Genomic DNA, 27,354 nt, shown 5'->3' on the forward strand with positions numbered 1-27,354 from the left:
TCTTCTTTGTGGATGTAACCATCTCCGAAGTTTGCACTGTGCGTCTGTTTGCCTCTAAATGTCCAATAATTCGCATGACGCCAGTCCGATACATTCTTCCTCGTCTTCATCTTCGCTCAGTTGTAGATTAGGGATATTATTCAGTCTTATCATGCCACTTTCATCGTCGCTCAGATCGTCTTCAGAATCAGTGAACGCTTGTTCATAAGCATCCGGCTTGTCGAAGAAGTACTTCAAAACATTTTCGTTGTAACGGCCACGGTTCAGCTCGTCTGCGACATTCTTTGCGGCGTCCATCTTCATTGAATTTTGATATCAGATAGAGCCGGCTAGAGCGCTGCATAATAAGTAGCCACGCTGTTAGGGAGGCGGGGGCAAAAGCGCCGGCGGCTATTCAGTACGGAAATACACACAGACAATGACACGCCCCTACTGCATGCTAGAATCTCCGAAAAACAAGCCGATTTCAACCTCAAAATGTACGCTTTTAAATATACCAATACTGTTATCTCAAACATGGAGAGGCTTCTTCATGATCTCAACTAACAGATTCTGCAAAAAAGCGGAAATCACCAATTTTGGAAAAAAACACTTGTTTCTCATTTTGCTCACAAGTTGTGCTGCCAACTTGTGTCACTGGTTTCCGTGACGGGTCACATATGCACGTTTTGTGATCTTGATGGCATGTGACAGGTTTGCCCTTGCAGTCATCAGGGCAGCATTGTCACTTGATCGGAATGCAGCATTTCGTGCTTTTAGCAGTGATTGGGTGTCTACATTCATCCATGGTTTATGGTTTGCTCATGTGATGGTGAGTAACATAATCTATGCATATCAATCAAATCAATCAAATCAAATCACTTTATTGTCACACTACCATGTACACAAGTGCAACAGTAGGTGAAATTCTTGTGTGCAGGTCCGAGCAACATAGCAGTCATGACAGTGATGAGACATATACCAATTACAGTAAACAACATACTTACACAACACAATTTACATATCAGATGTACACATACTTACACAACACAATAATTATATACAATGTACAGTAAACAATACACACAATATACAATACAATAAGTAAAGAATATACATTATACAGGTGAAACTCGAAAAATTAGAATGTCGTGCAAAAGTTCATTAATTTCAGTAATTCAACTTAAAAGGTGAAACTAATATATTATATAGACTCATTACAAGCAAAGTAAGATATTTCAAGCCTTTATTTGATATAATTTTGATGATTATGGCTTACAGCTTATGAAAACCCCAAATTCAGAATCTCAGAAAATTAGAATATTGTGAAAAGGTTCAGTATTGTAGGCTCAAAGTGTCACACTCTAATCAGCTAAACACCTGCAAAGGGTTCCTGAGCCTTTAAATGGTCTCTCAGTCTGGTTCAGTTGAATTCACAATCATGGGGAAGACTGCTGACCTGACAGTTGTGCAGAAAACCATCATTGACACCCTCCACAAGGAGGGAAAGCCTCAAAAGGTAATTGCAAAAGAAGTTGGATGTTCTCAAAGTGCTGTATCAAAGCACATTATTAGAAAGTTAAGTGGAAGGGAAAAGTGTGGAAGAAAAAGGTGCACAAGCAGCAGGGATGACCGTAGCCTGGAGAGGATTGTCAGGAAAAGGCCATTCAAATGTGTGGGGAGCTTCACAAGGAGTGGACTGAGGCTGGAGTTACTGCATCAAGAGCCACCACACACAGACGGGTCCTGGACATGGGCTTCAAATGTCAAACGTCTTACCTGGGCTAAAGAAAAAAGAACTGGTCTGTTGCTCAGTGGTCCAAAGTCCTCTTTTCTGATGAGAGCAAATTTTGCATCTCATTTGGAAACCAAGGTCCCAGAGTCTGGAGGAAGAATGGAGAGGCACATAATCCAAGATGCTTGAAGTCCAGTGTGAGGTTTCCACAGTGTGTGTTGGTTTGGGGAGCCATGTCATCGGCTGGTGTTGGTCCACTGTGCTTTATTAAGTCCAGAGTCAACGCAGCCGTCTACCGGGACATTTTAGAGCACTTCATGCTTCCTTCAGCAGACAAGCTTTATGGAGATGCTGACTTCATTTTCCAGCAGGACTTGGCACCTGCCCACACTGCCAAAAGTACCAAAACCTGGTTCAATGACCATGGTATTACTGTGCTTGATTGGCCAGCAAACTCGCCTGACCTGAACCCCATAGAGAATCTATGGGGCATTGCCAAGAGAAAGATGAGAGACATGAGACCAAACAATGCAGAAAAGCTGAAGGCCGCTATTGAAGCATCTTGGTCTTCCATAACACATCAGCAGTGCTACAGGCTGATAGCATCCATGCCACGCCGCATTGAGGCAGTAATTAATGCAAAAGGGGCCCAAACCAAGTACTGAGTACATATGCATGATTATACTTTTCAGAGGGCTGACATTTCTGTATTTAAAATCCTTTTTTTTTATTGATTTCATGTAATATTCTAATTTTCTGAGATTCTGAATTTGGGGTTTTCATAAGCTGTAAGCCATAATCATCAAAATTATATCAAATAAAGGCTTGAAATATCTTACTTTGCTTGTAATGAGTCTATATAATATATTAGTTTCACCTTTTAAGTTGAATTACTGAAATTAATGAACTTTTGCAAGATATTCTAATTTTTCGAGTTTCACCTGTATATAAAGTAGTTGTATTGAGGAGAATATGTTGACAGTCCAGTGTGAGATTATAGATTAATAAAGTGCAGTGCAAATTTTTGATCGTGAGAGATCAATTGTTCAACAATCTGACTGCTTGGGGGAAGAAGCTGTCATGTAGTCGGCAGGTACGGGTCCTGATGCTGCGATACCGCCTGCCTGATGGTAGCAGTGAGAACAGACCATGACTCGGGTGGCTGGAGTCTCTGATGATCCTCCGAGCTTTTTTCACACACCGCCTGGTATATATGTCCTGGAGGGAGGGAAGCTCACCTCCGATGATGTTTCTGGCAGTTCGCACCACCCTTTGCAGGGCTTTGCAGTGATGCAGCCAGTCAGGATGCTATCTACAGTACTAGTGTAGAACCATGTGAGGATGTGGTGGTTCATTCCAAACTTCCTCAGCTGTCTCAGGAAGAAGAGGCACTGGTGAGCCTTATTCACAACGGCTTCAGTGTGGACGGACCATGTGAGTTCCTCAGTAATGTGGACACCGAGAAACTTGAAACTGCTGACTCTCTCTACCGGTGCTCCATTGATGGTGATGGGGCTGTGTTCTCTGTCTTTCTTCCTGAAGTCCACTACAAGCTCCTTGGTTTTACTGACGTTGAGGGAGAGGTTGTGCTCCTGACACCAGCATGTCAGAGTGTGCACCTCCTCTCTGTAGGCTCTTTCATCATTGTCAGTGATCAGACCTACCACCATCGTATCGTCAGCAAACTTAATGATGGCATTGGAGCTATGTGTTGCCACACAGTCATGTGTGTATAGTGAATACAGGAGTGGGCTGAGAACACAGCCCTGCGGGGCTCCAGTGTTGAGGGTCAGTGATGAGGAGATGTTGCTGCCCATTCTAACCACCTGACGTCTGCCTGACAGGAAATCCAGGATCCAACTGCACAGCGAGCTGTTTAAGCCCAGAGCCCGGAGTTTCTCATCAAGCTTGGAGGGCACTATGGTGTTGAATGCTGAGCTGTAGTCTACAAACAGCATTCTCACATATGTGTTCCTTTTTTCCAGGTGGGAGAGAGCAGTGTGTAGTGTAGATGCAATGGCATCATCAGTGGAGCGGTTGTTGCGGTAGGCAAACTGCAATGGGTCCAAAGAGGTGGGCAGAACAGAGCAGATGTAATCTCTGATTAACCTCTCAAAGCATTTGCTGATGATGGGAGTCAGAGCAACAGGACGCCAGTCATTTAAGCAAGTGATTGTGGCTTGCTTCGGTACAGGCACAATGGTTAATGTTTTGAAGCATGTGGGGACTACAGACAGGGAGAGGGACAGATTGAAAATGTCCGTAAAAACACCTGCCAGTTGATTCGTGCATGCTCTGATGACGTGGCCCGGAATGCCGTCTGGACCCGCAGCTTTATGGATGTTCACCCGTCGGAAGGATCAACAGAGACGGAGAGTGAACCAACCACTGAAGCGTCAGCGGCGAGTGCTCTCTCCACGAGGGCGGTGTTATTGTCCTCGAAACGAGCATAACATTTATTAAGTTCGTCCGGGAGAGATGCAACGGTGTTCACGGCGGAGTCTTTATTCCGTTTGTAGTCCGTGATGATGTTAATTCCCTGCCACATACTTCTAGAGTCAGTGGTATTGATCTGACCTTCAAGTTTGTGCCTGTACTGGCGTTTGGCTTCACTGATACGGTTACGGAGGGCATAACTGGCTTGTTTATGCTCCTCCGTGTTAGAAGAATTAAAAGCGGAGGTCCGCACATTGAGTGCCGCGCGAACATCGCCATTAACCCATGGTTTCTGGTTGGGGTATATCCGTATTGTTTTGGTCGGAACAACATCCTCTACGCACTTCCTGATGAAACACGTTACGCTGTCAGCGTAAACCTCGATGTCGTCATCAGAGGCGGACCGGAACATCTCCCAGTCCACGTGATCAAAACAGTATTGTAGCGTCTGATTGGTCCGACCAGCACTGGATCGTTCTGAGGGTGGGTGCTTCCAGTTTCAGTTTCTACCTGTAGGCGGGCAGAAGAAGAACGGAAGAGTGGTCTGATTTGCCAAATGGGGGGCGGGGGAGGGATTTGTAGCCATACCGGAAAGGAGAATAACAATGATCTAAAACCCGTTCCCCTCGTGTGTTGAAGTTTATGTGTAGTCAGTCACAGATGCTGCATACTCTTCCAAGTTGATGATGTCCTAATTTGTAGCTGCCTCTCTGAACATACCCTGATCTGTTTGGAAACCGGTTTGGTACGTTTCAGTATTGACCTGTATGCTGGAATTAGCATAAAATAAATGTGCTCAGAAGAACCCAGGTGGTGGCCACAGTAATAACAGTAGTGAATTCCCTCGGCAGAAGGGTCTATGCTTTACCATCATAAATTCCACTAGCGAAGAGTAGTTCTAATTATTGCAGCATTCTCACACCAGTTCCTGTTGATGTAAATACACAGTCCCCCTCCTCAGACCTTACTGGTTTATGAAGCATCTCTGTCTGCATGAAAAGAGATCATTCAATCTAACTGGATGGATGCTTTCGTTTCTCCAAGTTTAAAATAAAACAAAGACAGCAGGTTTTTACTCCTTTTGCACAGACAGTTGTAGTTTTAGATGATCCAGTTAATTCCCCAGAGAACAAATGTTGTACAGTAACACAGACGGTACAGCCAGCCTGTCGGGATTAGCTCTTAGCCTAGCTTGTTTTCTGGCCCTCTTACCCCGCTTTTGCTACCTCTGGCACTGTTTGCGGTGCTGACTCTTTAGGCTTTTTGCGTCAGGCAACACTTCCGTCTCTGAGCCTGATCCTCACAGTAAGTCAAGACTAAACAGACTCACCTTTAGCTCCTCTTGCAGGATAGTTTGTGATTGTTTCTTGTGAAAGGTTTCCAGTAACGATAGACAATCATACATCAATACAACATAGTAGGAACATTAAGCACATTGGACACATTTACTACATTTAGCACCATTTTCATCCATGCGTGCCGCCATGTCCCCATGACTGTATTTTCTGTTACAGCACAGAGTTGCACAAAGCTATGAATAAACGTGGCTTTTCATTAAATTTTTAATTATTTAATAAAATATGACTCAATATGAAAAAATGTACGGCTAATTAGACTAGATGCTTCTGTTTAAATTGAGCCCAAATACATAGAGCTTGTAATATTCTCCTCAGAATGACTTGTGTTTCTAAATGGCAAGAGGGAAGTCTGCTTCCCCTGGCCCAGGGTCCTAATATCTCTTTGATATTTCAGGTGTTTCTCTCATTAATAAAATGTCCTCAGTATGGTTGTTGAAGAGCTTCTCAATTTGACTTGTTCAGGCTGGGGTTAGATGCTTGATTGTTAACTTAATCGTTAATCTAACCGTTTATCCACAATCCTTTATTTTTTTTAAATGCCCACCAACATCTACTCAAATCACTTAATTAAAACCAGAGGGGAACTGGCTCTCCCTACTGAGATGGTTTCACCAATCAAGGTTATGTTTCTTCATTAACTAACATCTTATGGATTTGTGTTCCTTACCAAAGTCATCTTTGACTTGCTTACTGAGGGCCTAAAGACAATCATATTAAGGCATCATTTTCAATAGCTTTATTTCTTTAAATGGCACAATAGGGATTTAAGACATCACCGAATAATTTTCTGTTACAGCATAATTTTGTGTAAAGCAGCATTGAAACAATGTGTGTCGTGAAAAGCACTACATGTATAAAATGACTTGACTATTCATAAACAACCCAATTTTTTGAGTTGTTTATGCATTTGAAAAGCATTTCAGTAGGTGCAATGTAGTGTTAATCACACTGCCTCACACAAGTAGTGGACCTCACACAAGACACACAATATCACACAGTATATGGTGATTTTTGATCACATGTCATTTAAGGTGTATGCATGTCAGATGGCCTCTAATTCCCTTTACCTTGAGGCACTAGCTAAGGAATTACACCGTAACAGTATTGGAGGGAGTTGGTCTTCTGAATAACTCTAAGTAAGGATTTAATGAACAGCTGTAATAAAATGTATTATATTTATAATAAAAAAAACAAGAATAGCTAACAACTAATAGAGGTACTATTATGCTAACGGGACTATGAATTGATTTTTATGTTCCGCTTGATCGATTGATAAGCTTGGTAATGGCAACATCTTCCACTTGTTGTGCTGGGGTGCATAGAATTGGAAAAGGAGCTGGACTTCGTTTCAACAGCCTTGAACACAAAGTGCTGAATAATGCTTATCTCCTGGAGTACCAGAGAATCCTTGCAATCTAAAACACGCAGATAAAGCTCTGATGACGGTGCAGAGTTCCTTAATCTGGAATACGCAGATGCAGGAAAAAAAAGCGAGGGTTTGCCTGCAAAAGCTTTACCTTATCACTGGGGTTTCTGTTGATGTCTCCCAGGGAGTTCTGTTGTATTTGAATTTGTTGTATCTGTTGTTCCTTGCCTCTTGGAGATAGAAAATCAGAACTTGCATGATCTGTTACTCTCTCTCTCTCTCTGGGAGGGAGACACATATCTTTGCTGTGTCTGTTTTTGTCTCCTATCTTACAGCTGGAGACCAGAATAAAATGGTACTTTTATCTCTTTCTCATGATGAAGAGGAAGGAATGGAATTTGGAGCATTTCTATTCCATTGTTCTGATTGGCTGTTCAAACCATAGGTGGCCCACAAATCCCACAATGAGGTGGTGCCAATGGAGCTGGAGGACAGATGATAGACCAAGGGGAGTGGGTGGGAGAAACCAAAGAGACAGCACTGGCTGAGCTGCAGCAGTGCTTTCCATCTGCTCCCACATGAGCTCATTTTACTATTCTGTCTCAACAACTCCACTGCCACAGCATTGATTTAACTCTGCTTCTGCAGAAGCTCCTTTTATTCCACTACCAGACCAGTGCTTTCACTCTGTCCCTGCAGGAGCAACTTTTACTATTCTGTCTAATCTATTCCACTGCTGCAGCAGTGCTTTCAATCTGCTCCTTTTACTATTTTGTATTATCTTTCTATTGCACTGTCAGCCATGATTCATGGGGAAATTTTAGCCCCTCTGTTAGCCCCTCCACACAACAATCTGTTTACCGTTTGCACTTGAAGAACAAGGTGGACATGCAAACTCATGAAATTGTAGATACGTTATATTTTTACCTATTTCTTTTATTAGTATAATAACTATTGTTGTTTTATGAAACAACAATTTTTGTGAATAATTGTGAATCAATTAATCATTAACAACCCTAATCAAGAGTATTTTCTCATTGGAGATGTTCTCAGATTAAATCAGGTGGAGTGTTTGTCAGGTTTAGGAACAGGACTCAAATGCAGACAGCCTTGAAAGGGGAAGATTTATTGGGTGGGTACTAGTACATAACAAAAACACAAAGCACAGGTTCCAAACAAGAACATAAATACAAAAACATCCAGGGGGCACAGTAACAGACTGTCCAAAAGGGAACCAACCCGAAAGAGAAAGAAACGATCCCAAAAATCCAAACTCAAAAACAGGCAAAACAAACCAAAATGCACTGGGACAAGGAATCCAATAGAGGTAATCAGAAGTGCTGTGCAAAAACCAACAACCCAACAAAACAGGAGGTACAAATCAGCAACTAAACACAAACACAGGGAAAGAAAACCAGACATGCGTGTCGGGATCCTGACAGTGTTAAGAATATGTGTGGCATGTGAATTAATTGTAATGAGGTGCTCACTGGTCAGGTGAAGTTAACACCAAAATCAGTGTCATTCTGACAGTGAAGTGCTCAATTATTCATCACAGCCGATGTGATAAAATGGCAGGTCTCTGAAGTACTGCTCCATGCTCATGCAGTCTGCTCTACACTGCAATTTTACTTTTCCTAAACAGTATTTTTGTAGTATTTCCAATAAAAATATTTAAACATCTCCTATATATAATTTTATTTATTTTATTACAAAAAAGGTTAAGCTTAAAACAAACCAAAAAATTGCCAGTAGTTTAAAAAAAATACACTTTATTCAAGATACATTATATGAAATTAAGTCTTATTATGATCAAGATAGCACCAGAAAAAAATACTGATTATTTTTTTTTTATCAGCATTTAAATGAACAGACTGATTACATCCATTCACTAATAACAATAACAGCTGAGACATTTTGGACATGGACAGAGATGTACACTATGGCTCTGTTCACAATACAAGCTGCAAATGTCTTTCCTCATGTTCCTACTCACAGTATGTGTATGAGACAGTGTCTATTTTTATCCCTTTTATGCAAAAGGTTAACTAAGAAATACATAGTTATGACTCTGTAAGAGGCCTATATACACACCTGTCACAGCAAATTCTAAATGAATGGTCCTTTGAGCAGAAAAGTCCCTGTTACCAAACATGAATTGGGTGTCCTGAAATATCATACCTGTATCTTTGACAGCACTGGTTTCTATCAATAGCAAACAAAAATGTGACTGCTTGCAACTTTGAAGACTTCCTGTCTGTCAATGATTTTCTGCCTTATGTACTGAGCAGGAAGCTGACAGCATGGTAGTTGAAGAGGATCATTAAATTTTAACGCCATATTCAGCTTCAAAAGAAGTCTGCTGCTTTTGACAACTATGGCAACACTGAGATGATGTGTTGCAGTTCTCCTGCTCCATCTCTGATAACAACAATCTCAGCAGTACAACTGTATCTTTGTAGGGCATGTTTTTTTGTGTGTAAATAAGCACAGTAAATTTCATGAAAAGTGCTGAGAGTACTACAAACTTAGTGGTAACTGAAAGCATTATCAGATTATGCACAAACTTTTATGAACAAATACACACATGGGGCATTTTGCTTATGGGAAATGTGCAAAATTATATGAATTGCAAGTGTTCCAATTCTGCAGAAGTCTACTGAGCTTTCTGTAGAGTTCTGCTAATGAGGTTCTGTTTCAGTAAGGATGAAGACTAAGAAAGCAGTTGCCTATGTAATTCTCACAAGGCTTTGAAACAGTGTTTTATGTGCATTTTCTTGTGTGTGTATTTAGTACCTATGGTTGTGATAACTGTTCCAGCGAAAAAGAATGAGTTGCTGAGGTCCCATAAGCTGCTTTGATTGGATGAGTTTCCGGAAGGGTTCACACCAGCTCGTATCGCTGAGACCACTTGCTGAGATCAAAAGAAACACATTAAATGTCATGTCATTACTGTTATTTGTGTATGCATAGAGTATGTAATATATGAAGAATGAGCAGGGAATTCACTAAGAATGAATTGCACACATCTGTGCTGGTTTAGCACCCCATAATTCAAAGTAATTATGCAGATCTGCCAACAGTGCAAACGCAGAAAAAAAATGCTGCCAGATTATAACACTTTTTTTAATAATTGACTCATTATTTGATGAATTACTGCTGATATGTACACTGGAAATGTACACAAACGTCTCTTCTAAACAGAATTTGCTTTCCCACCTGGTTTCATTTGCAGTAATAGCGTAATCTAAATTGCACCGGGCAATTTTTGTGAATAACGCACAATCTACAATGAGCCTAATTTCCATATGAAGGATGTGTTTACAGGGAATGACATTTACTTTATTTAAATACTCAAGATGCAGTTCAATTTCAGCACTCATCGTGCCTGCTAAAATAGATTGCCGGTGGTTAGTGTAGGCAAAAGACGCAGATATTTGCGCTGAAATACCATGCATACAAGTGGCGCAACTGTTTAGTGAATTCCCTACTTCATGTTTATCAAACTAGCTGGATCAAACAGAATTGCAGAAATACACCCATAGATATAAAATACTGGAAACATATTGTTTGCTAAGCTGGTCATAAGATGATTCTCACACTTCAAAGACACATTTGTTGTGTGATGCTGACAGAGTCTGTTTCCACCTTAACAAATAATACTTGTTAAAATTGTATTGTATGTTAGGTAATCACACAAAATGGCTTTATTAAATTATATTACAGATTTTCTTGATTGCTTATATTGTTTTCACACATGTTCCAGTTTGTTTACTTTTTTTTTACTACTTTAGTAGTACCTTTTACAAGTGGTACATTTGTAAAACTCTTAGCACTAATCTCATAATAGATAATCAAAAATGCTCTTTTTGTTTCAAATATTTCGGCACATTTTTATTTGATTTATATGTAAAACATTATTTCTAATAAGTCTTTCATCTATATATAATTTTCATTCAAAGTTAATTTGCTATTCCCATTAAATGTTTCATTTGCATCTGTTCTCATTTAGATGTCTATCATTTAATCCAACTGATCTTAATGGTTAATCAATTAATAATTTTGAATATCTATAGATTTTCAACTGGTCTGATTATTGTGTGTTGGAAAGGTATCAACTACTGTAATTGCCATAAGAGATTTCAATCATGATAAGCCAAATATAAAAAATTCTTATTACTATACATTTATTTATTTCACCTGGTAATCACAAATGAATTGCCATATACAGTACAGAACATTAAGTAGAACTTTGTGTGAGTATTTGCAATGTGCAAACATGTAGGTAGGATAGACTGCAAGAGAGAGTAAACCTACAGAGGGGACAAAGAGGTAGACATGGACCCCACCAAAGTGTTGGGCATGACCCTCATCAAAGAGGTGGGCATGGACCTCAAAAAATAGGTCAAAATCATAGGTATAGAGGGAGAAGGCAGGATACTGTAATTTCGAATGAGGTCTGAGCCATCATTGTTGACCTTAAGTTTACTGTTACAGAGGCCTTACAATCAGGCTGCCAAATTTCTATGATGTATTGTGGGTTTGAGATTATTTCCTCATAATTTCTTCCATATTAAGTTTCAATTTATTTATTTATTTGGTTTCACACTACAGCAATATTATATAACTAAATTCAGGCTTTGATTAATTAAGTAAATTATTTTGAGTGCTTGTTTTGAACGATAACATCATCAAACCTGTGCAACATTAGGGTATTTTTGTGTACAGTTTTTTTTATTTCTTTTCTAACAAACACAAACACTATGTAGCGACGTCTGTTTACATTTTACCCACTTCTGTGTGTGGTAAAGAGCATTTGATACTACTGAAACAACATCAGAGAAAAACACTTTGTACTTATTGGATTACAGAAAATAACAAGTAAAAATAAAACAATATGAAGATTTAGTTGCAAATGTAGGTCAAAAAACGGTCTTTCCTCCCACTCTCCCTTTGCCACAGCATTTTCTGTTTAAAATGGTTGCCTACAGGAAAAGCAAAAGCAGGAACACTGCATCCTATCAACCAAAGGGGGAGAAAACTAAGTTAAACAAACCATATATTAAAGAAATTGATACATTACCACCCTCCCCTTAATTGTCCATAATGGCAATTAAATACATTAACAAATAACATTGAGGAGCCATGAAAAATACAAAGTCCAATGAATATGCCATTTCAAGAGGGATAGTAACAGGCTTAAATGGAGCAATTCTTGCCTTGCCGAATACAAAGGAAACATGAACAGCACCACTGGTCTTAGTAAGTCACAGGTAGCTAGCTATACCATATTCAAACCAGGAGGAGCGCCTCCCCTGGGGGGCACCAGGGCATATCAGGTGAGCCTCAGAGAATTATGATAATTTCACCAAGTAAAATCAAAAGACAAATAAATACAATAAAAATGTATTGTAAAGATAATGAAAATAATTAACTTAATAGACCATAGTCCAGCTTAATAGGCAGTAGCTCTAAAGCATTATAATTCTGTAAAATGTCATGAACGCATGCATATCATGCGATAGTGCATCTGTACCAGTTGAATACCTTTTTCGGAAAGGCACAAATAATGACTTCAAAAATGAAGAATGGATTCATCCAAATAAAATTAAATAAATTCATAGGATTGATTATCCAAGAGGCGCAAGGATAAAGCAACCTTTTAAAAAGGCATATACAAAATGATAAAGAATTTATGAATCTATGCAGCCAGTATTTCTAAAGTGTAAACCATATGAATGAAAATGTGCACATTGTGATTTAAGATCTTAACGCCATTTGCGGTCTCTGTTAATTGTGCGCATCTGGAGTTTATCAAGTGTAACATTAACTAAGATATGACATCATATACACTTTACACTTCATGAAATGTCTTTGTTAATGTATCACAAGTTTCACATGTCATTCATATGTACAGTACTGTGCAAAAGTCTTAAGACATAAGATGTTTCACAAAAGCATTTGTCTTCAGATGGTTATTCATGTCTTCAGCTTTATTGTTTCAATAGGAAATATAAATGTTAGACTCCCAAACATTACTTTTGCAAATAGAAAAGATTAGAATAGAAGAACAGGGAGCCCTGCAACAAATATTATAGCCCCCTCAAAGCCCCCCACTGAACATCGTGTCAGTCTGAGATTACATAAAGAGACAGAAGCATTTGGGACAGCCTAAATAGATAAAAGAACTATGGCAAATTCTCCAAGAAGCATGGAACATCCTATCTGCCAACAACCAAGAAATGTACCTAGGAGAATTGGTGCTGTTTTAAAGGCACAGGTGATCACACTGAATATTGACTTAGCTTTTTTATGTTTACTGGACTTTGTATGACATTAAGTGATAAATGAAAACTATTTATGTCATTAATTTTGAAGACACAATGCAACATTTTTCACAAGTGCCAAAAAACAACTTTTGCACAGTACTGCATTCATTTTGTAATGATTAGTCATCGGAGTTGAGAGCCATTTGCAGCTTTATTAATAATAATGAAAACAGGCAAAGGTCAATCACCAGCAGTATCCAAGAATAATCAAAGGGGTGGTCACAAACAGGCAAGAGGTCAGGGCAGGCAGCAAACAATCAGAGTAGTAGTCCAGGTAAACAGTAGTAAACGTTGGTAGGAAGCAGAGAATCAAACAGGGGGAAATCAGGCAGGTATCAAACACAGGCAAGTAATAACAACAGGGAATAATGCTCAGAAATGTATGCAGGGCAAAACAAGACTTTGCAATGATAGCAAGAGAGAGTCTTAGATAGCTGAGTAGATGAGGAACAGGTGAGCATGTAATAAGAACCAGGTACAGGGTTATGGGAAATGTAGTTTATAGTGAAAGTGCAAGTCAATTCTCAGGTGATGGAGTCCTCTGGTGGTGAGTGGAAGGAACAGCGGAGGTGGGATTCGTGACACATTTATAGCCTAAACATTAGCCCAATATTAAATTCCTGACCTGAAGTGATTTCATGTTGGAGCTCATCTATACATCTTTTAAAGTTGACCACATTTATGTCCACAGAAACATTCTCTGTCTTTTTTTTTTTCTTCTTCTTTATACTGTGCTACCACAGGTAAGGCACTATATAAATGTATTACTATTATTTAACTAAATAATGGTGTCTTTCGCACAAAATACTGATAGACTTATTAGACTTTCACCAGTTTGTTGGCTATATTTATTTTATTTTCATTTCTTTTAATGTTTGAATTTGTATCTATTATTCACTGCAAAATGTGTTCTTGACATTTCATATTTTGCTTGACAGTCCTTGCCTCCAGAATAATGTTGTTATACATGCACAGACAAATGAAAATTCTGTTTCATGCAGATAGTAATATCAGAAATACCAGGAGAAACGTCTAGGTTACGGATGAAACCTCCATTCCCTGATGGAGGGAATGAGACGTTGTGTCGGAGAAGCGACACTAGGGGTCTCTCTTGAGCACCGAATATACCTCTGCTCCATTGAAAAAAGGCCAATGAGAAGTTGGCAGTCAGTATTTGCATACACCGCCCCCGGACTTATGGGTATAAAGGCGATGCAAATACTAGAGTTCATTCAGGATTTTTCTGACGAGCCGGAAATGGTTCTGGCCACTACAGCGGTTCGGCTTAGCGACGTGGCCGGGAAGACACAACGTCTCGTTCCCTCCATCAGGGAACGGAGGTTACATCTGTAACCTAGACATTCCCCGTCTGTCGCTCTCTCCACGTTGTGTCGGAGAAGCGACAATAGGGGTCCAATTTAAATCCGCCATGCGCTGAGCCGTGTACGTGTTCTGCTGACACAGGAACGGGTAGGTATTTGTCACGTGCCATACGACCAGCTGTGTCAGACTGCACGTACCCTTCCCCAATGCCCCCAAAAGGTCGTCGGAATCCTTCTGGTTACCCTAGGCAGGGGAACAAGGCGACGCTTGCCAACCTGTGAACGGGCCAAGCCTGGCTGGACCTCTTTTCTCTCTATGTTTCTCGCATAGAGCAATAGACAGCCAGGGCCCTTACACGCACTGAGGGAAGGGGGTCTTACCCAATTTCCCATTCTTCCAGGGGGGAAAAAGACCCTGCGGAGACCACCCCTGCCCAACTGGGGAGGTACGGAGGTGAATACGTCACATGTGTTTTTAGGCGACACGTGGAAGTGGCGTGGTGGCAGATCCAGCCTCAACGAGGGTGGAGTTGCTACACACGGCGACCGGGGGCAGCCGAAACTTACCCAAGGAAAATGCGGGTCTGCTCGTAAGGGGACCGTATCGCGGAAAATACACACAAGGGGAGTCCGCGTAGGAGTCCCTACTCTGTGGAGCACCAATTCCAGTACAGGGTAGATCTGAGTAACTGCAGTGGATTGGGTTGGCAAGTTACTCCGCCGAACTGCGGACCCATGAGGGCTAGGGAGGAATCGACCAGGGACTCGAGTTGAGTGAAGTCTCCTGGGAAAAAAGACACACTGTTTTACCTTAAGCGAGGGAAAGGGCGTATATGCAAGCGATTCACCCGGCCAGCCCATCAGCGTGTTACCGAGTTCTACCGGCTCGGACCTGAGAAAACACGGGATGAAACTGACTCAACCCTGAGATTGTAATATCTCGCAAAGGTGTTGGGTGTTGCCCAACCCGCTGCTCTACAAATGTCTGCCAGGGAGGTACCCTTGGCCAGTGCCCACAAGGACGCAACACTCCTTGTCAAGTGAGCTCGGACCTGCAAGGGGGGGGGGCACGGCCTGGGTGTGATAAGCCAACGAAATGGCATCTACAACCCAGTGGGAAAGCCTCTGTTTGGAGACAGCGTTTCCTTTCCGCTGTCCCCCAAAGCATACAAAGAGCTGCTCAGAGCGTCTAAAGCTCTGCTTGTGGTCCAGGTAGGTACGCAAGGCACGTACCGGACACAGTAACGAAGGGGCTGGGTCTGCCTCCTCCCGGGGCAGCGCTTGCAGGTTCACTACCTGGTCTCTGAAGGGCATGGTAGGAACCTTGGGCACATAGCCCGGTCGCGGTCTTAGGATCACATGAGTGTCTGCCGGACCGAACTCCAGGAAAATGTCGCTAACAGAGAACGCTTGCAGGTCCCCGACCCTCTTGATGGAAGCCAGCGCGATCAGCAGGGCAGTCTTAAGAGAGAGGGCCCTGAGTCCAACTGATTCTAGCGGCTCAAAGGGAGGTCTCTGGAGGCCCGCGAGGACTACCGAGAGGTCCGAGGAGGGGAACAGGCTTGGCCGGGAGGGATTTAACCTCCGGGCACCTCTTAGGAACCTGATGATTAAGTCGTGCTTACCAAGGGACTTGCCGTCTACTGCGTTGTGGTGAGCCGCGATAGCAGCGACATACACCTTGAGGGTGGAGGGGGACAGCCTCCCCTCCAGCCTTTCTTGCAGGAATAAGAGCACCGACCTAACTGCGCACCTTTGTGGGTCTTCCGCCCTGAGGAAAAGAAGGTCCTTCCTCAGGGGAATTTGCCAGGGAAGGGCTGTTGTGAGGAGCACGAGGTCCGAGAACCAGGCCCGGTTGGGCCAGTAGGGAGCCACTAGTGTGACTTGTTCCTCGTCCTCCCTGACCTTGCACAGCACCTGTGCAAGAAGGCTCACTGGGGGAAATGCATACTTGCGTAGCCCCGCGGGCCAGTTGTGCTCCAGCGCGTCTGTCCCAAGGGGAGCCTCTGATCGGCCGTACTAGAGCGGGCAGTGGGAGGTCTCTCGGGAGGCAAGCAGGTCTACTTGGGCTCTGCCGAACCGTTCCCAAATCAGCTGGACCGACTGGGGGTGCAGCCTCCACTCTCCGCTGGGTAAGCTTTGTCGTGACAGTGCGTCCACTACCACATTGAGCTTGCCGGGAATGTGAGTGGCACGCAGCAACCTGAGTCGCTGGCTCCAAAGGAGGAGACGACGGGTGAGTCGTGACATGTGGCGGGAGCGTACGCCGCCTTAGCGATTTATGTACGCTACCACAGTGGTTTTGTCTTAACTGATTAAGACGTGTTTGCCTCGAATTAACGGGAGAAACCGCCGCAGGGCAAAGAAGACAGTCAACAACTCTAGGCAATTGATATGCCAGCGCAGCAGGGCCCCTCTCCAATGGCCCGCGGCTGCGTGCCCTTTGCACAAGGCGCCCCAACCCAATCTGGACGCGTCGGGACACCTGCTGCAGGGGCACTCCTGCCCGTAGAAAGCAGAGGTCTGTCCAGGGTTTTAGTGTCTTTCGGCAGGCGGGGGATGATTGTCACAGGGTGCGTGCCGTGGCGCCATGCTCGTCTCGGGACTTGAGTCTGAAGCCAGTGCTGAATCGGTCTCATATGCATCAACCCCAGCGGCGTGGTTGCGGCGGAGGATGCTATATGCCCCAGGAGCCTCTGGAAGAGTTTTAGAGGGACCGTTGTGCCTGGCCTGAATTCGGCGAGGCATTTCAGCACAGACTGTGCACGCTCGTTGGTGAGACGTGCGGACATTGAGACTGAGTCTAACTGTATGCCGAGAAAGGAGATGCTCTGGACCGGGGTGAGCTTGCTCTTTTCTCGGTTGACCTGAAGCCCCAAGCGGCTGAGGTGCCTGAGCACCTGGTCTCTGTGAGTGCATAGTAACTCTCAGGAGTGGGCCAGTATGAGCCAGTCGTCGAGGTAATTAAGTATGCGGATGCCGGATTCTCGGAGCGGGGCAAGAGCTGCCTCTGCGACTTTTGTGAAGACGCAAGGGGACAGAGACATGCCGAAGGGGAGGACTTTGTACTGGAACGCCTAGCCGTCGAACGCGAACCGTAGAAAAGGTCGGTGTCGCGGCAAAATTGAAACGTGGAAGTACGCGTCCTTCAGGTCTACCGCTGCGAACCAATCTAGGTGCGGGACGCTTGTCAAGATACACTTGTGTGTGAGAATTTTGAACGGGAGTTTGAGTAGAAGAGTAGCGATCTCCGCGCGCAGGAGTTTGGCATGTTGGCCGTGCACTGCGTTAAAGCGAATGCCCGTAAAGGGGGGTGGGGGCCTGGCAAACTGAATTGCGTAACCGAGTCAGATGGTCCGGGCCAGCCAGCGAGACGGGTTGGGAAGTGAAAGCCACGCATCCAATCTCCGTGCTAGGGGCACCAAGGGGATGATTATTTTTGACGTACCTGGCGGGGCTTTGCAGTGGGGTGGAGCAGGTAGTACGCCGTCGGGAGGCGCGGACGCGTCCCAAGGCTCTGGTGCTGAGAAAAGACTTAAAGCACTTACCTTGCTCCGGACATTCGGCAGGGGGCGGGTTGGTGACTGAGGAGGAGGTCCTGTAGTGGCATCCTCTGGACTCGTCAGAACCGGCCGGCCGGGGAACAGTCGTGGGGCTGAAGGCAGGCCTGGGGCCACGTCCAGCGTACCCCAGGCCTGCCTTCTGGGGGGCAGAGTGACGTGAGAACGGCATTTGCGGGCCAGATGACCCAGAGACAAAGGAAAGAGCTCTTTTATTGAGAATTTGGGTACCACTGCCCCGGTTAAGGGGAGCGGCAAAATAAAAGTTTTTAAAGGAAAATTCTCCTCCCGGCCCTCCACCGGGGGACGGAGTGGTCTTACCATCTCCGGAGCTAACGTCTTGGGCTCTGGGTCGTCTGTCTCAGGAGCTTCTGGGAGCCTTCCGGGTCCTCGAGGGGGTCCGTGAGACGGGGGGGGGTGTCTGTTTCCTGCAGAGCGCTCGATGCATGGGCTGAGAGCTGGGCCCAGGATGAGGCAGAGCAGCTTGTCGTTTCCTCGCAGGGGGACGCCCTCGGCGAGCAGACGGGGCAGGGCCCGGGGCGGCAGGTTTGCGGTGGGGCAGGATATGTGATATCACCTCCATCTGTTTCTTCACCGCAGAGAACTACTGGGTGAAGTCCTCGACGGTGTCGCCAAAGAGACCGAACTGGGAGACTGGGGCTTCGAGAAAGTGAAGCTTGTCGGTCTCACGCATCTCGACCAGGTTTAGCCATAGGTGTCGTTCCTGGACCACGAGGGTGGCCATCGCCTGCCCGAGTGACTGCGCCGTGACCTTCGTGGCTCTGAGGGCAAGGTCAGTTGCTGAGCGCAGTCAGCTACCCACGTGCAGTTCTTTGAGCACCTTGGCCTGGTGGACTTGCAGGAGGGCCATGGTGTGCAGGGCGGAAGCGGCAGTTCCGGCGGCACTGTAGGCCTTCGCTGTCAGCGAGGATGTTGTCCTACAGGCCTTGTAAGGGAGTACAGGGCGACCGCCCCAGGTGGTAGGGTTTCCGGGGCATAGATGGAGCGCAACAGCCCTATCCGCCGGGGGGATCGTCGTGTACCCATGGGCCGCACCGTTGTCGAGGGTAGCGAGAGCGGATGTGCGTGTGGCTTTGTGATGCCGTGTGGTGAACGGTGCCCTCCACAGCGACGTCAGCTCATCGTGCACTTCCGGGAAAAACGGGACCGGGGGGTACGCGCGGCTGTGAGCGGCGTCTGGACCCCAGGAACCAGTCATCCAACCGCGATGGCTGTGGGGAGGACGGGGGGTTCCAGTCCAAGCCCACGCTGGCGGCGGCCCGGGAAAGCATGTCGGACATCTGAGCGTCAGCCTCGGCTTGGGCGTGCTGGTCCGAAGGCGGCAGCCCAAGGGAGTCATCTGCATCAGACACCGCGCTCTCCGATGCAGTGGCGAGCTCATCCACTTCTAGCTCTAGAGGATAGGCGAGCTGGCTGTGAGGCAAGCCGCTGTTGCCTCGAGCAGGGACAAGTCAACGAGCGTGCCGGGGGACGGGTGGTCCGAGGGGGGTACCCAACGGAGCCGCACCCGCTGCCATCCCCGAATCGCTTCCAGCGCCACTCGCACCATCCTCAATCCCGTGGGAAGAAGGAGCAATGCGAGGGGTGGCTGGAGTGGCTTGCTTACGGTTGTAAGCGGGCCGCGACCGCAACATTGTCATGGTCATGTTCTCGCAGTGAGAACATGAACCATCCACAAACGCAGCCTCGGTGTGATCGCTGCCCAGACACACGAGACAACGCCTGTGGCCGTCTGAAGCGGAGAGCACTCTACCGCATCCAGGAACTACACAGGGGCGGAAAGGCATCTTTATAAAGACGCGTCCTGAAAAGGACGTTCAACGTCTCTGTGTATTTTCTTTTAGAGGAAATTACTCTTTTAAAGAAAATCACTCTTTTAATAACTCGTTTGAGTTTTATACTGCGCTGTCGAAGCGCCAAGGGGCAATATGCACTGCCGTGCAAGGAGAAGAATCGCCGCTGTAATGCGCCCTCAATACAACAGCATGCAGTAGCGTCAGAGGAATACAGGAACGGGTGTGTTATCACGCAAACAGCATGCACAACCATCGGCGCTGAAGAAAATTTCTGAATGAACTCTAGTATTTGCCTCGCCTTTATACCCGTATGTCCTGGGCCGGGGTATGCAAATACTGACTGCCAACTTCTCATTGGCCTATTTTCAATGGATCAGAGGTATATTCGGTGCTCAAGAGAGACCCCTAGTGTCGCTTCCCCGACACAACGTCTCGTTCCCTCCATCAGGGAACGGAGGTAAAATTTTTCAATGGATCAGAGGTATATTCAGAGGCTTCTCCGACACAACGTGGAGAGAGCAACAGACGGGGAACCACAGTTAACAACACATTTCTATCTGAATAGACAGATAAAGAAAATGTTGTCATATGAACAGACACATACACAAATACAGATAATGGCTTCACAGCACACCCCTATTTCATAGAGTGTGTGTGAGAATAATATTCTGATGATCAATGATGAGATGTGAGCAAATAAAATGACATAAACAGTCAACTAAGAACATCTGATGTGACTCACGTCTTCTGTCACAATAATGGAAAACATAGCTCCACTTCAAAATCACGATGTTCAACATGATTTCGGGTCGACGTGTTTTCGTGTGTTTGTGTTTTATTAACATGGGGATGAAGACTGGCTCATATGATGTCATTTTATCACAAATATAGGTGAACAAAGTTAAATAATACCATTGGCATAAGGACAAACAGGTAGGCAATTGTTTTTTATATTAAAATTGTGGCCAGAATGTACTGCTGTTTTTAGTGGAAGAAAGATTTTTTATTTATATATTTAACATTTAGCATAGGCTATTTTATTTATTATTTACTTGGCTATTGTAAAAGCCTATATACGAAATTTTTTGTATGAATGTGTCACGAACCCCGCTCCCTCGCTCCGCTCCCTCGAGCTTCCACGCTCGTTCCGCCCCCTCGAGCTCGCACGCTCGTTTTGCTCCCTCGAGCTCGCATGCTTGTTTTGCTCCCTCGAGCTCGCACGCTCGTTTTGCTCCCTCGAGCTTCCACGCTCGTTTTGCTCCTACGAGCTCTCATGCTCTTTAGCAGGTCTCCCTCCTCGGGCTCGCATGCCCGCTCTCCTATCACCAGTATTAGTTTCACCCGCACTCGTCCCAATCACTAGATCATTAGTTTCACCTGTACTCATCTTATCACCCCTTTATTCGTTACACCTGCACCGCTTGTTAGTTCCCCTATTTATATCACAGCACATTCGTTTCACACCCGTTGGTTATTGTGTTTAGTTTCCCGTATCTTTGCCCCCCGCTAGTCTCGTCTAGTTTTGAACTCCTCTTGTCTTCCTCTTAGCTTGCCAGCTCTAGTATTCCCCTAGCTCCCCTGTTTGTTCTACTCGATAGATTTTCTCTAATCTGATCCTGTTTCCCGGCTTCGACCTCCCCACTCTCGTTGACCACTCTCTCCCGGATTTGCCCCTTTACTCGACTTTGATTCCCTGGCTTTTGACCCTACGCTTCCCTCGACAACTCTTCTCAGGATTTACCCTGTTTGTACTTTTGCACGCTTTGTGGAATAAAGCAGTTTCCTCCGACATTGTGACTGTCTCGTCTTGTGTGTGTGTGTGCGGGTTACAGTATGTATATAAATCCGGCAAAAAGAATGGGGGGCGGGGCGTGCTCTGGTAAATGTTGTTAACTATTTTACACTTTGAAACCCCCTGCCACAGCCTAATTCACTGCATCCCAAAATGTATGTAGCAGGGCCACGTGTATCTTGCCATAATTCAGTGGTTTGAAGCATCTATGAATGCTAAAGTTCTGTAGTTTGTCCAAGCCTATGAGCTATTCATCCCAAGATTTTGCAAACCCATCTGGAATCTTGTCATCCCAACCACAGTTAACTTGACAAAGTTTCTGCTGGATCCTCTTTGAAGGAATAATCAGTGGGGCGAGAAATCCAGTCGGATCATAGATGGAGTTTGTGATAGAAAGAATGGTCTTCCTGTTAGGTTGTTGCTGCTTTGTGGCAGCCATGAAGGAGGAGTCAATTTCAGTGCTCCACTGTATCCCAATGGCTCTTTCCACAGGGAGTTAATCTCTGTCAAGATCCAACTCTTTAACTCCTTTAGCCTTCTCTAATGGAACTGAAGCTAGGATGGAATGAATATTACTGATCCACTTTATCAGTCTTCACCGGTGGAACAAACAGCTTTTAAGTCTTTCATCAAGGCAATGGCTGCATCCTCATTGGAAATGGATGTCAGGCAGTCATCAGTGTAAAAGTTCTTTCCAACGGTGCTAAGGAATTCTTCACCAATTTTTCCCTCATTTTCCTCAGTTGTTTTCTTGAGGGCATATTTTGCACAACTTGGTGAGGAGACAGCACCAACAAGATGAACAAACATCCGGTACTCTGCCAGTGGTTGACTAATGTCTCCACTGGGCCACCATAAGAATCACAAGAAGTCAACATCCTCTGGTGGAACTTTAGCTTAATGAAACATTCCTTTGATATCTGCCATGACTGCAAAGGTTCCTGACAGAATTGAAGGATGACTCCAAGAAGGGTATTTGGGAGGTAAGGGCCCTGAATGAGCTGAATTAGTGATGTGCCTTGGAATGAGGATGCATAATCAAACACAAAACTGATTTTCTTTTTCCTCTTGTGGTACTGTACACACCATGATGGGTAAGTACTACACTCATCCAAAACTCCTGGCATATGATCCTGTGGCACCTTTTCAGCATGCCTTTTCTCCAAGAGGTCAATCATGATTCCTTGTAGTCCATAAAAAAACATGTCATCTCTTTGTAAACTCTTCATGAGGTTAATGGCACGCTGTTCCACCAGGGAGCTGGACACCCTCTTGACGGAATGGAAGTCGAAGTTGAAAGTGACCATCTTGTTTGATAGCAGAGTCTGCTGCAATTTTGAGGAACATTTTGTCCTCAACTGAATGTTCAGGTTTCTCATCACAGGCCTGCCCAGGAAAGTCAAGACTGAACTGATTCAAAAGAAGATTTTCCAGATTGGCAACTGAAACCCTATTACAGGACACATTTAGTTGGTCACTTCCACCTACAGTATACAGTAGATAAGCTTTGGAGCATTGACTCCAATCAGTAGATCGACTTCCAATTCAGTGGTGTTCAAACTGACCTCTTTGAGATATGGCCAGCGCCGAATGTCCTCTTCAGTGGGGATATTATCTTTGCCAACTGGTATAGAATTTTGAGTGAAAACCTCAGGCAGGGTCTTGAAGTTGTCACTGTTGAGGTTACTTATTTTCTGCACTCTTTATTTCTTAAGAGCTAGATGCCAGTGGTGGCAAAACTTTTCTTGCTCCCAGACTTCAAGGAAAGAAACTCGACCTTGGCCTTTGTTCCTTTTGGTGACATCTTGAATATTACCAAAGATGGGATCTTGGCCTGTTTTTCAGTTAAATAAACCAAATCGTGAAATGTAGCTCTACTGTGTGTTCTTTCAAGGATGTCACATGCTGTGTTTCTCCACATTTCACACAATTTGTAAGGAAGCTTGGAGTTTTAGCAACTTCTTAGCTTCAGCATAACCCCTTCTAGCATCCATGTGCAAACAACATTGGACAAGTTCCTTAGACTGGCCAGAATGCAATTGTTCTAGATAGAAAAGTCTATCTCTACTATTGTCTGTTTTAGCAATGTTCAAAGGCTTGCATGACAGAAATTCAGTGGGTCTCAATCGAACACTGGGATCTCACTTGAGGGGAGTATGGTGTGTTTTTGCTGCAAAACCAGGAATTCTGCAATGTCATTCTGCCTCCGCACCACATTTGAAAGATTCACATTTGAAAGATCCATATCTGAGCAACTGGTTGACTGATTCTGAGAATTTGTTGCAGCTTTATTAGATGTTGCTTTATATTGTGCAGTATACTTTCTTTGTTTTCAGAGGTTGTAATATCCTTTGCAGTGGTGTTTTAGGGATAGCTCCAAGTTGAACAAATTCAAATGATGGTGATGGTCCAGGTGGAGTTCCATCCTGATTCAACGTCTATTTAGTTTGCTGTGATGTTTTAGGGATCGCCCCAGGTTGAAGTATTTCAGGAGATGCTGATGAGTCAGTGGCTGTTTCGAATTTTTATTCATTCCATCCTTAAGTTCAAGATTGTGGGGGAATGATTGATTTAACTTGTTTACTTGGACTTGTAGATGTTTCAAAGTCTTCTAGAACTTTTAATTTAGCATTTTTTGCGGCCAGGTCACATTCCAAATTTCTGTTTCCAGTCTCATGTTCAGTGCAGTTTTATCCATTTCCAGAGTATGCTTTTGTTTTAATGCAGCTTTATGGTCAAGAAGGTTTTTTTTATGGTTTTTATTCTCAAAGACAACAATGATATATTTGACCCATGGTAACTGGGTGATTTGTAGGATCGTTTGGACACATTTGACTGTCATTTGGCCCAATAAGTACAGTGCATCCGGAAAGTATTCACAGCGCTTCACTTTTTCCACATTTTGTTATGTTACATTCTTTATTTTTCTCAAAATTCTACATACAATACCCCATAATGACAGCGTGAAAGAAGTTTGTTTGAAATCTTTGCAAATTTATTAAAAATAAAAAAATTAAACAAAATCACATGTATATAAGTATTCACAGCCTTTGCTCAAAACTTTGTTCAAGCACCATTAGCCACTCCTTTGTTATATTTGCTGTGTGCTTAGGGTCATTGTCCTGTTGGAAGATGTACCGATATAAGATGTAGAGCACTCTGGAGCAGGTTTTCATCAAGGATGTCTCTGTACATTGCTGCATTCATCTTTCCCTCGATCCTGACTAGACTCCCAGTTCCTGCCGCTGAAAAACGCATGATGCTACCACCACCATGCTTCTCTGTAGGGATGGTATTGGCCAGGAGATGAGGTTTCCTAAAGATATGACTCTTGCCATTCAGGCCAAAGAGATTAATCATTGTTTCATCAGACCAGAGAATTTTGTTTCTCATGGTCTGAAACCCTCAGGTGAAATATGGCAAACTCCAGGCAGGCTGTCATGTGCCTTTTACTGAGGAGTGGCTTCCATCTGGCCACTCTACCATACAGGCCTGATTGATGGAGTGCTGCAGAGATGGTAGCTCTTCAGGAAGGTTCTCCTGTCTCCACAGAGAAATGCTGGAGCTCTGTCAGAGTGACCATCGGATTCTTGAGCACCTCCCTGACTAAGGCCCTTCTCCCCCAATAGCTCAATTTGGCTGGGCAGCCAGCTCTAGGGAGAGTCCCGGTGGTTCCAAACTTCTTCCATTTACGAATGATAGAGGCGACTGTGCTCATGCTGCAGAAATATTTCTGTACCCTTCCCCAGATCTGTGCCTCGATACAATCCTGTCACGGAGGTCTACAGACAATTCCTTGGACTTCATGGCTTGTGCTCTGACATGCACTGTTAACTGTGGGACCTTATATAGACAGGTGTGTGCCTTTCCAAATTATGTCCAGTCAACTGAATGTACCACAGGTGGACTCCAATAAAGTTGTAGAAACATCTCAAGGACGATCAGTGGAAAGAGGATGCACCTGAGCTCAATTTTGAGTGTCTTGACAAAGGCTGTGAATACTTATGTACATGTGATTTTTTTCGTTTTTTTATTTTTAATAAATTTGTAAAAATTTCAAAAAAACTTCTTTCATGTTGTCATTATAGGGTATTGTTTGTAGAATTTTGAGGAAAATAATGATTATAATTAATTTTGGAACAAGGCAGTAACATAACAAAATGTGGAAAAAGTGAAGCACTGTGAATACTTTCCAGATGCACTGTATTTGTTCAGTTCATTTATCCTACTTGTGCACACACCAAGCATTCCCCTGCACATTGCACTGAGGGATGCAATGCTTGGTTTAACATATTCGTTTTGGGAAATTTCATCAGATATGATTGACACAAGCAAGCATGTGTCAGATATCCATTGAATCAACAGGCAGCAATATGGACATAAGCATCAGCTACTTGTATCATGCTTATATCTTTGAACAGAGCCAGAAATTTCAATATAAACAGCAGCTCATAGAAGTAAATCTCTCTCTCTCTCTCTCTCTCTTTCTATATATATATATATATATATAATACACTGGAGGCCAAAAGTTTGGACAGCCATTTGGTTCATTAAAAAAAGCTTAACATTGTCTATGTGTTTGTTTTTGAGTTGCCAAGGTATGCAGTAGACTGGCATGTCTTAAGGTCAATAGTAGATTTGATTTGATAAATGGATGCAATAAAATGCTTGAAATTGTCAAAAAAACAGAAGATTCCATACAAATGTATACAATACAGTCTACATGAGAAAGGACAACTGTCTCTAACAAGGACAGAAAGAGATGTGGAAGGCCAGATGTACAACTAAACAAGAGGATATGTACAACAGAGACTCTAGTTTGAGAAATTCATGCCTCACATGTCCTCAGCTGACAGCTTAATTGAATTCTACCCACTCAACACCAGTTTCATGTACAACAGTAATGAGAAGACTCCGAGGTGCAGACCGTAAGGGAAGAATTGCAAAGAAAAAGCAATTCTGAAACAGAAAAACAAAAAGAGAAGGTTAAAGTGGGCAAAGAAATATACATTGGACAACAGATAACTGGAAAAGAGTGTTTTGAATCTTAATCCCATTGAGCTTTTGTGGGATCAGCTAGACTGTAAAGTGTGTGAGAAGACAAGACAGCCACGTCTATAGCAAGTGCTACAGGAAGCTTGGGGTGAAATGTGTTCATGCGACGAACAACCGTATAAGTCCAAAAAAACAAAAATTTAGATAACCATGTGACTTGAATCTATGTGTGCCACTTTGTATACAGAATCACTTTGGGGGTGTGTTCGCGTGACCAAAACTCTGCATTTGAAATTTTAAAATAGTCTCACGCGGTTTATGTCCACTAACGAAAAATGGAGACGCCGGTTGCTTTCATGTCCGCTGCGGACAGTAAAAGGCAAAACCTCTGCAAAAAATGGAGAGCGAACATGAATGAATGGATGGACAGAGCAAGGAAGTCTATGAGGGATGCTGGGAAACCATATGTGAACCGGAGAGGAGAGCAAAAACAAGTGAAAGAACCGTATACAAAGTATCTACCTAACGTTAGGGGTTACAGTCAGAGGGGCGTGTAGGCTACTGGGCGTCGTCTACTACAGTTTATTCATATAGCTCACTCTGTTTAACGGATCAATTCATGAATGGGTCGAAATGAATGCTGTAGGCTACTCCTTATAACCACG

General features: G+C 43.9%; 1 protein-coding gene across 1 annotated transcript in view; it reads right to left on the reverse strand.

Annotated features, from left to right (window-relative positions):
- The window catches only part of kcnk2b (potassium channel, subfamily K, member 2b), a 155,542-nt gene that overhangs the window by 86,189 nt on the left and 41,999 nt on the right, over window positions 1–27,354 (reverse strand). The window contains exon 3 of the mRNA XM_052098626.1: window positions 9,671–9,788. Coding sequence (XP_051954586.1) covers window positions 9,671–9,788 — 118 coding nt within the window. The remainder of the gene's footprint in view (window positions 1–9,670; window positions 9,789–27,354) is intronic.

The sequence above is a fragment of the Xyrauchen texanus genome, chromosome 30, assembly GCF_025860055.1.
Source record: "Xyrauchen texanus isolate HMW12.3.18 chromosome 30, RBS_HiC_50CHRs, whole genome shotgun sequence".
Classification (NCBI taxonomy): Eukaryota; Metazoa; Chordata; class Actinopteri; order Cypriniformes; family Catostomidae; genus Xyrauchen; species Xyrauchen texanus.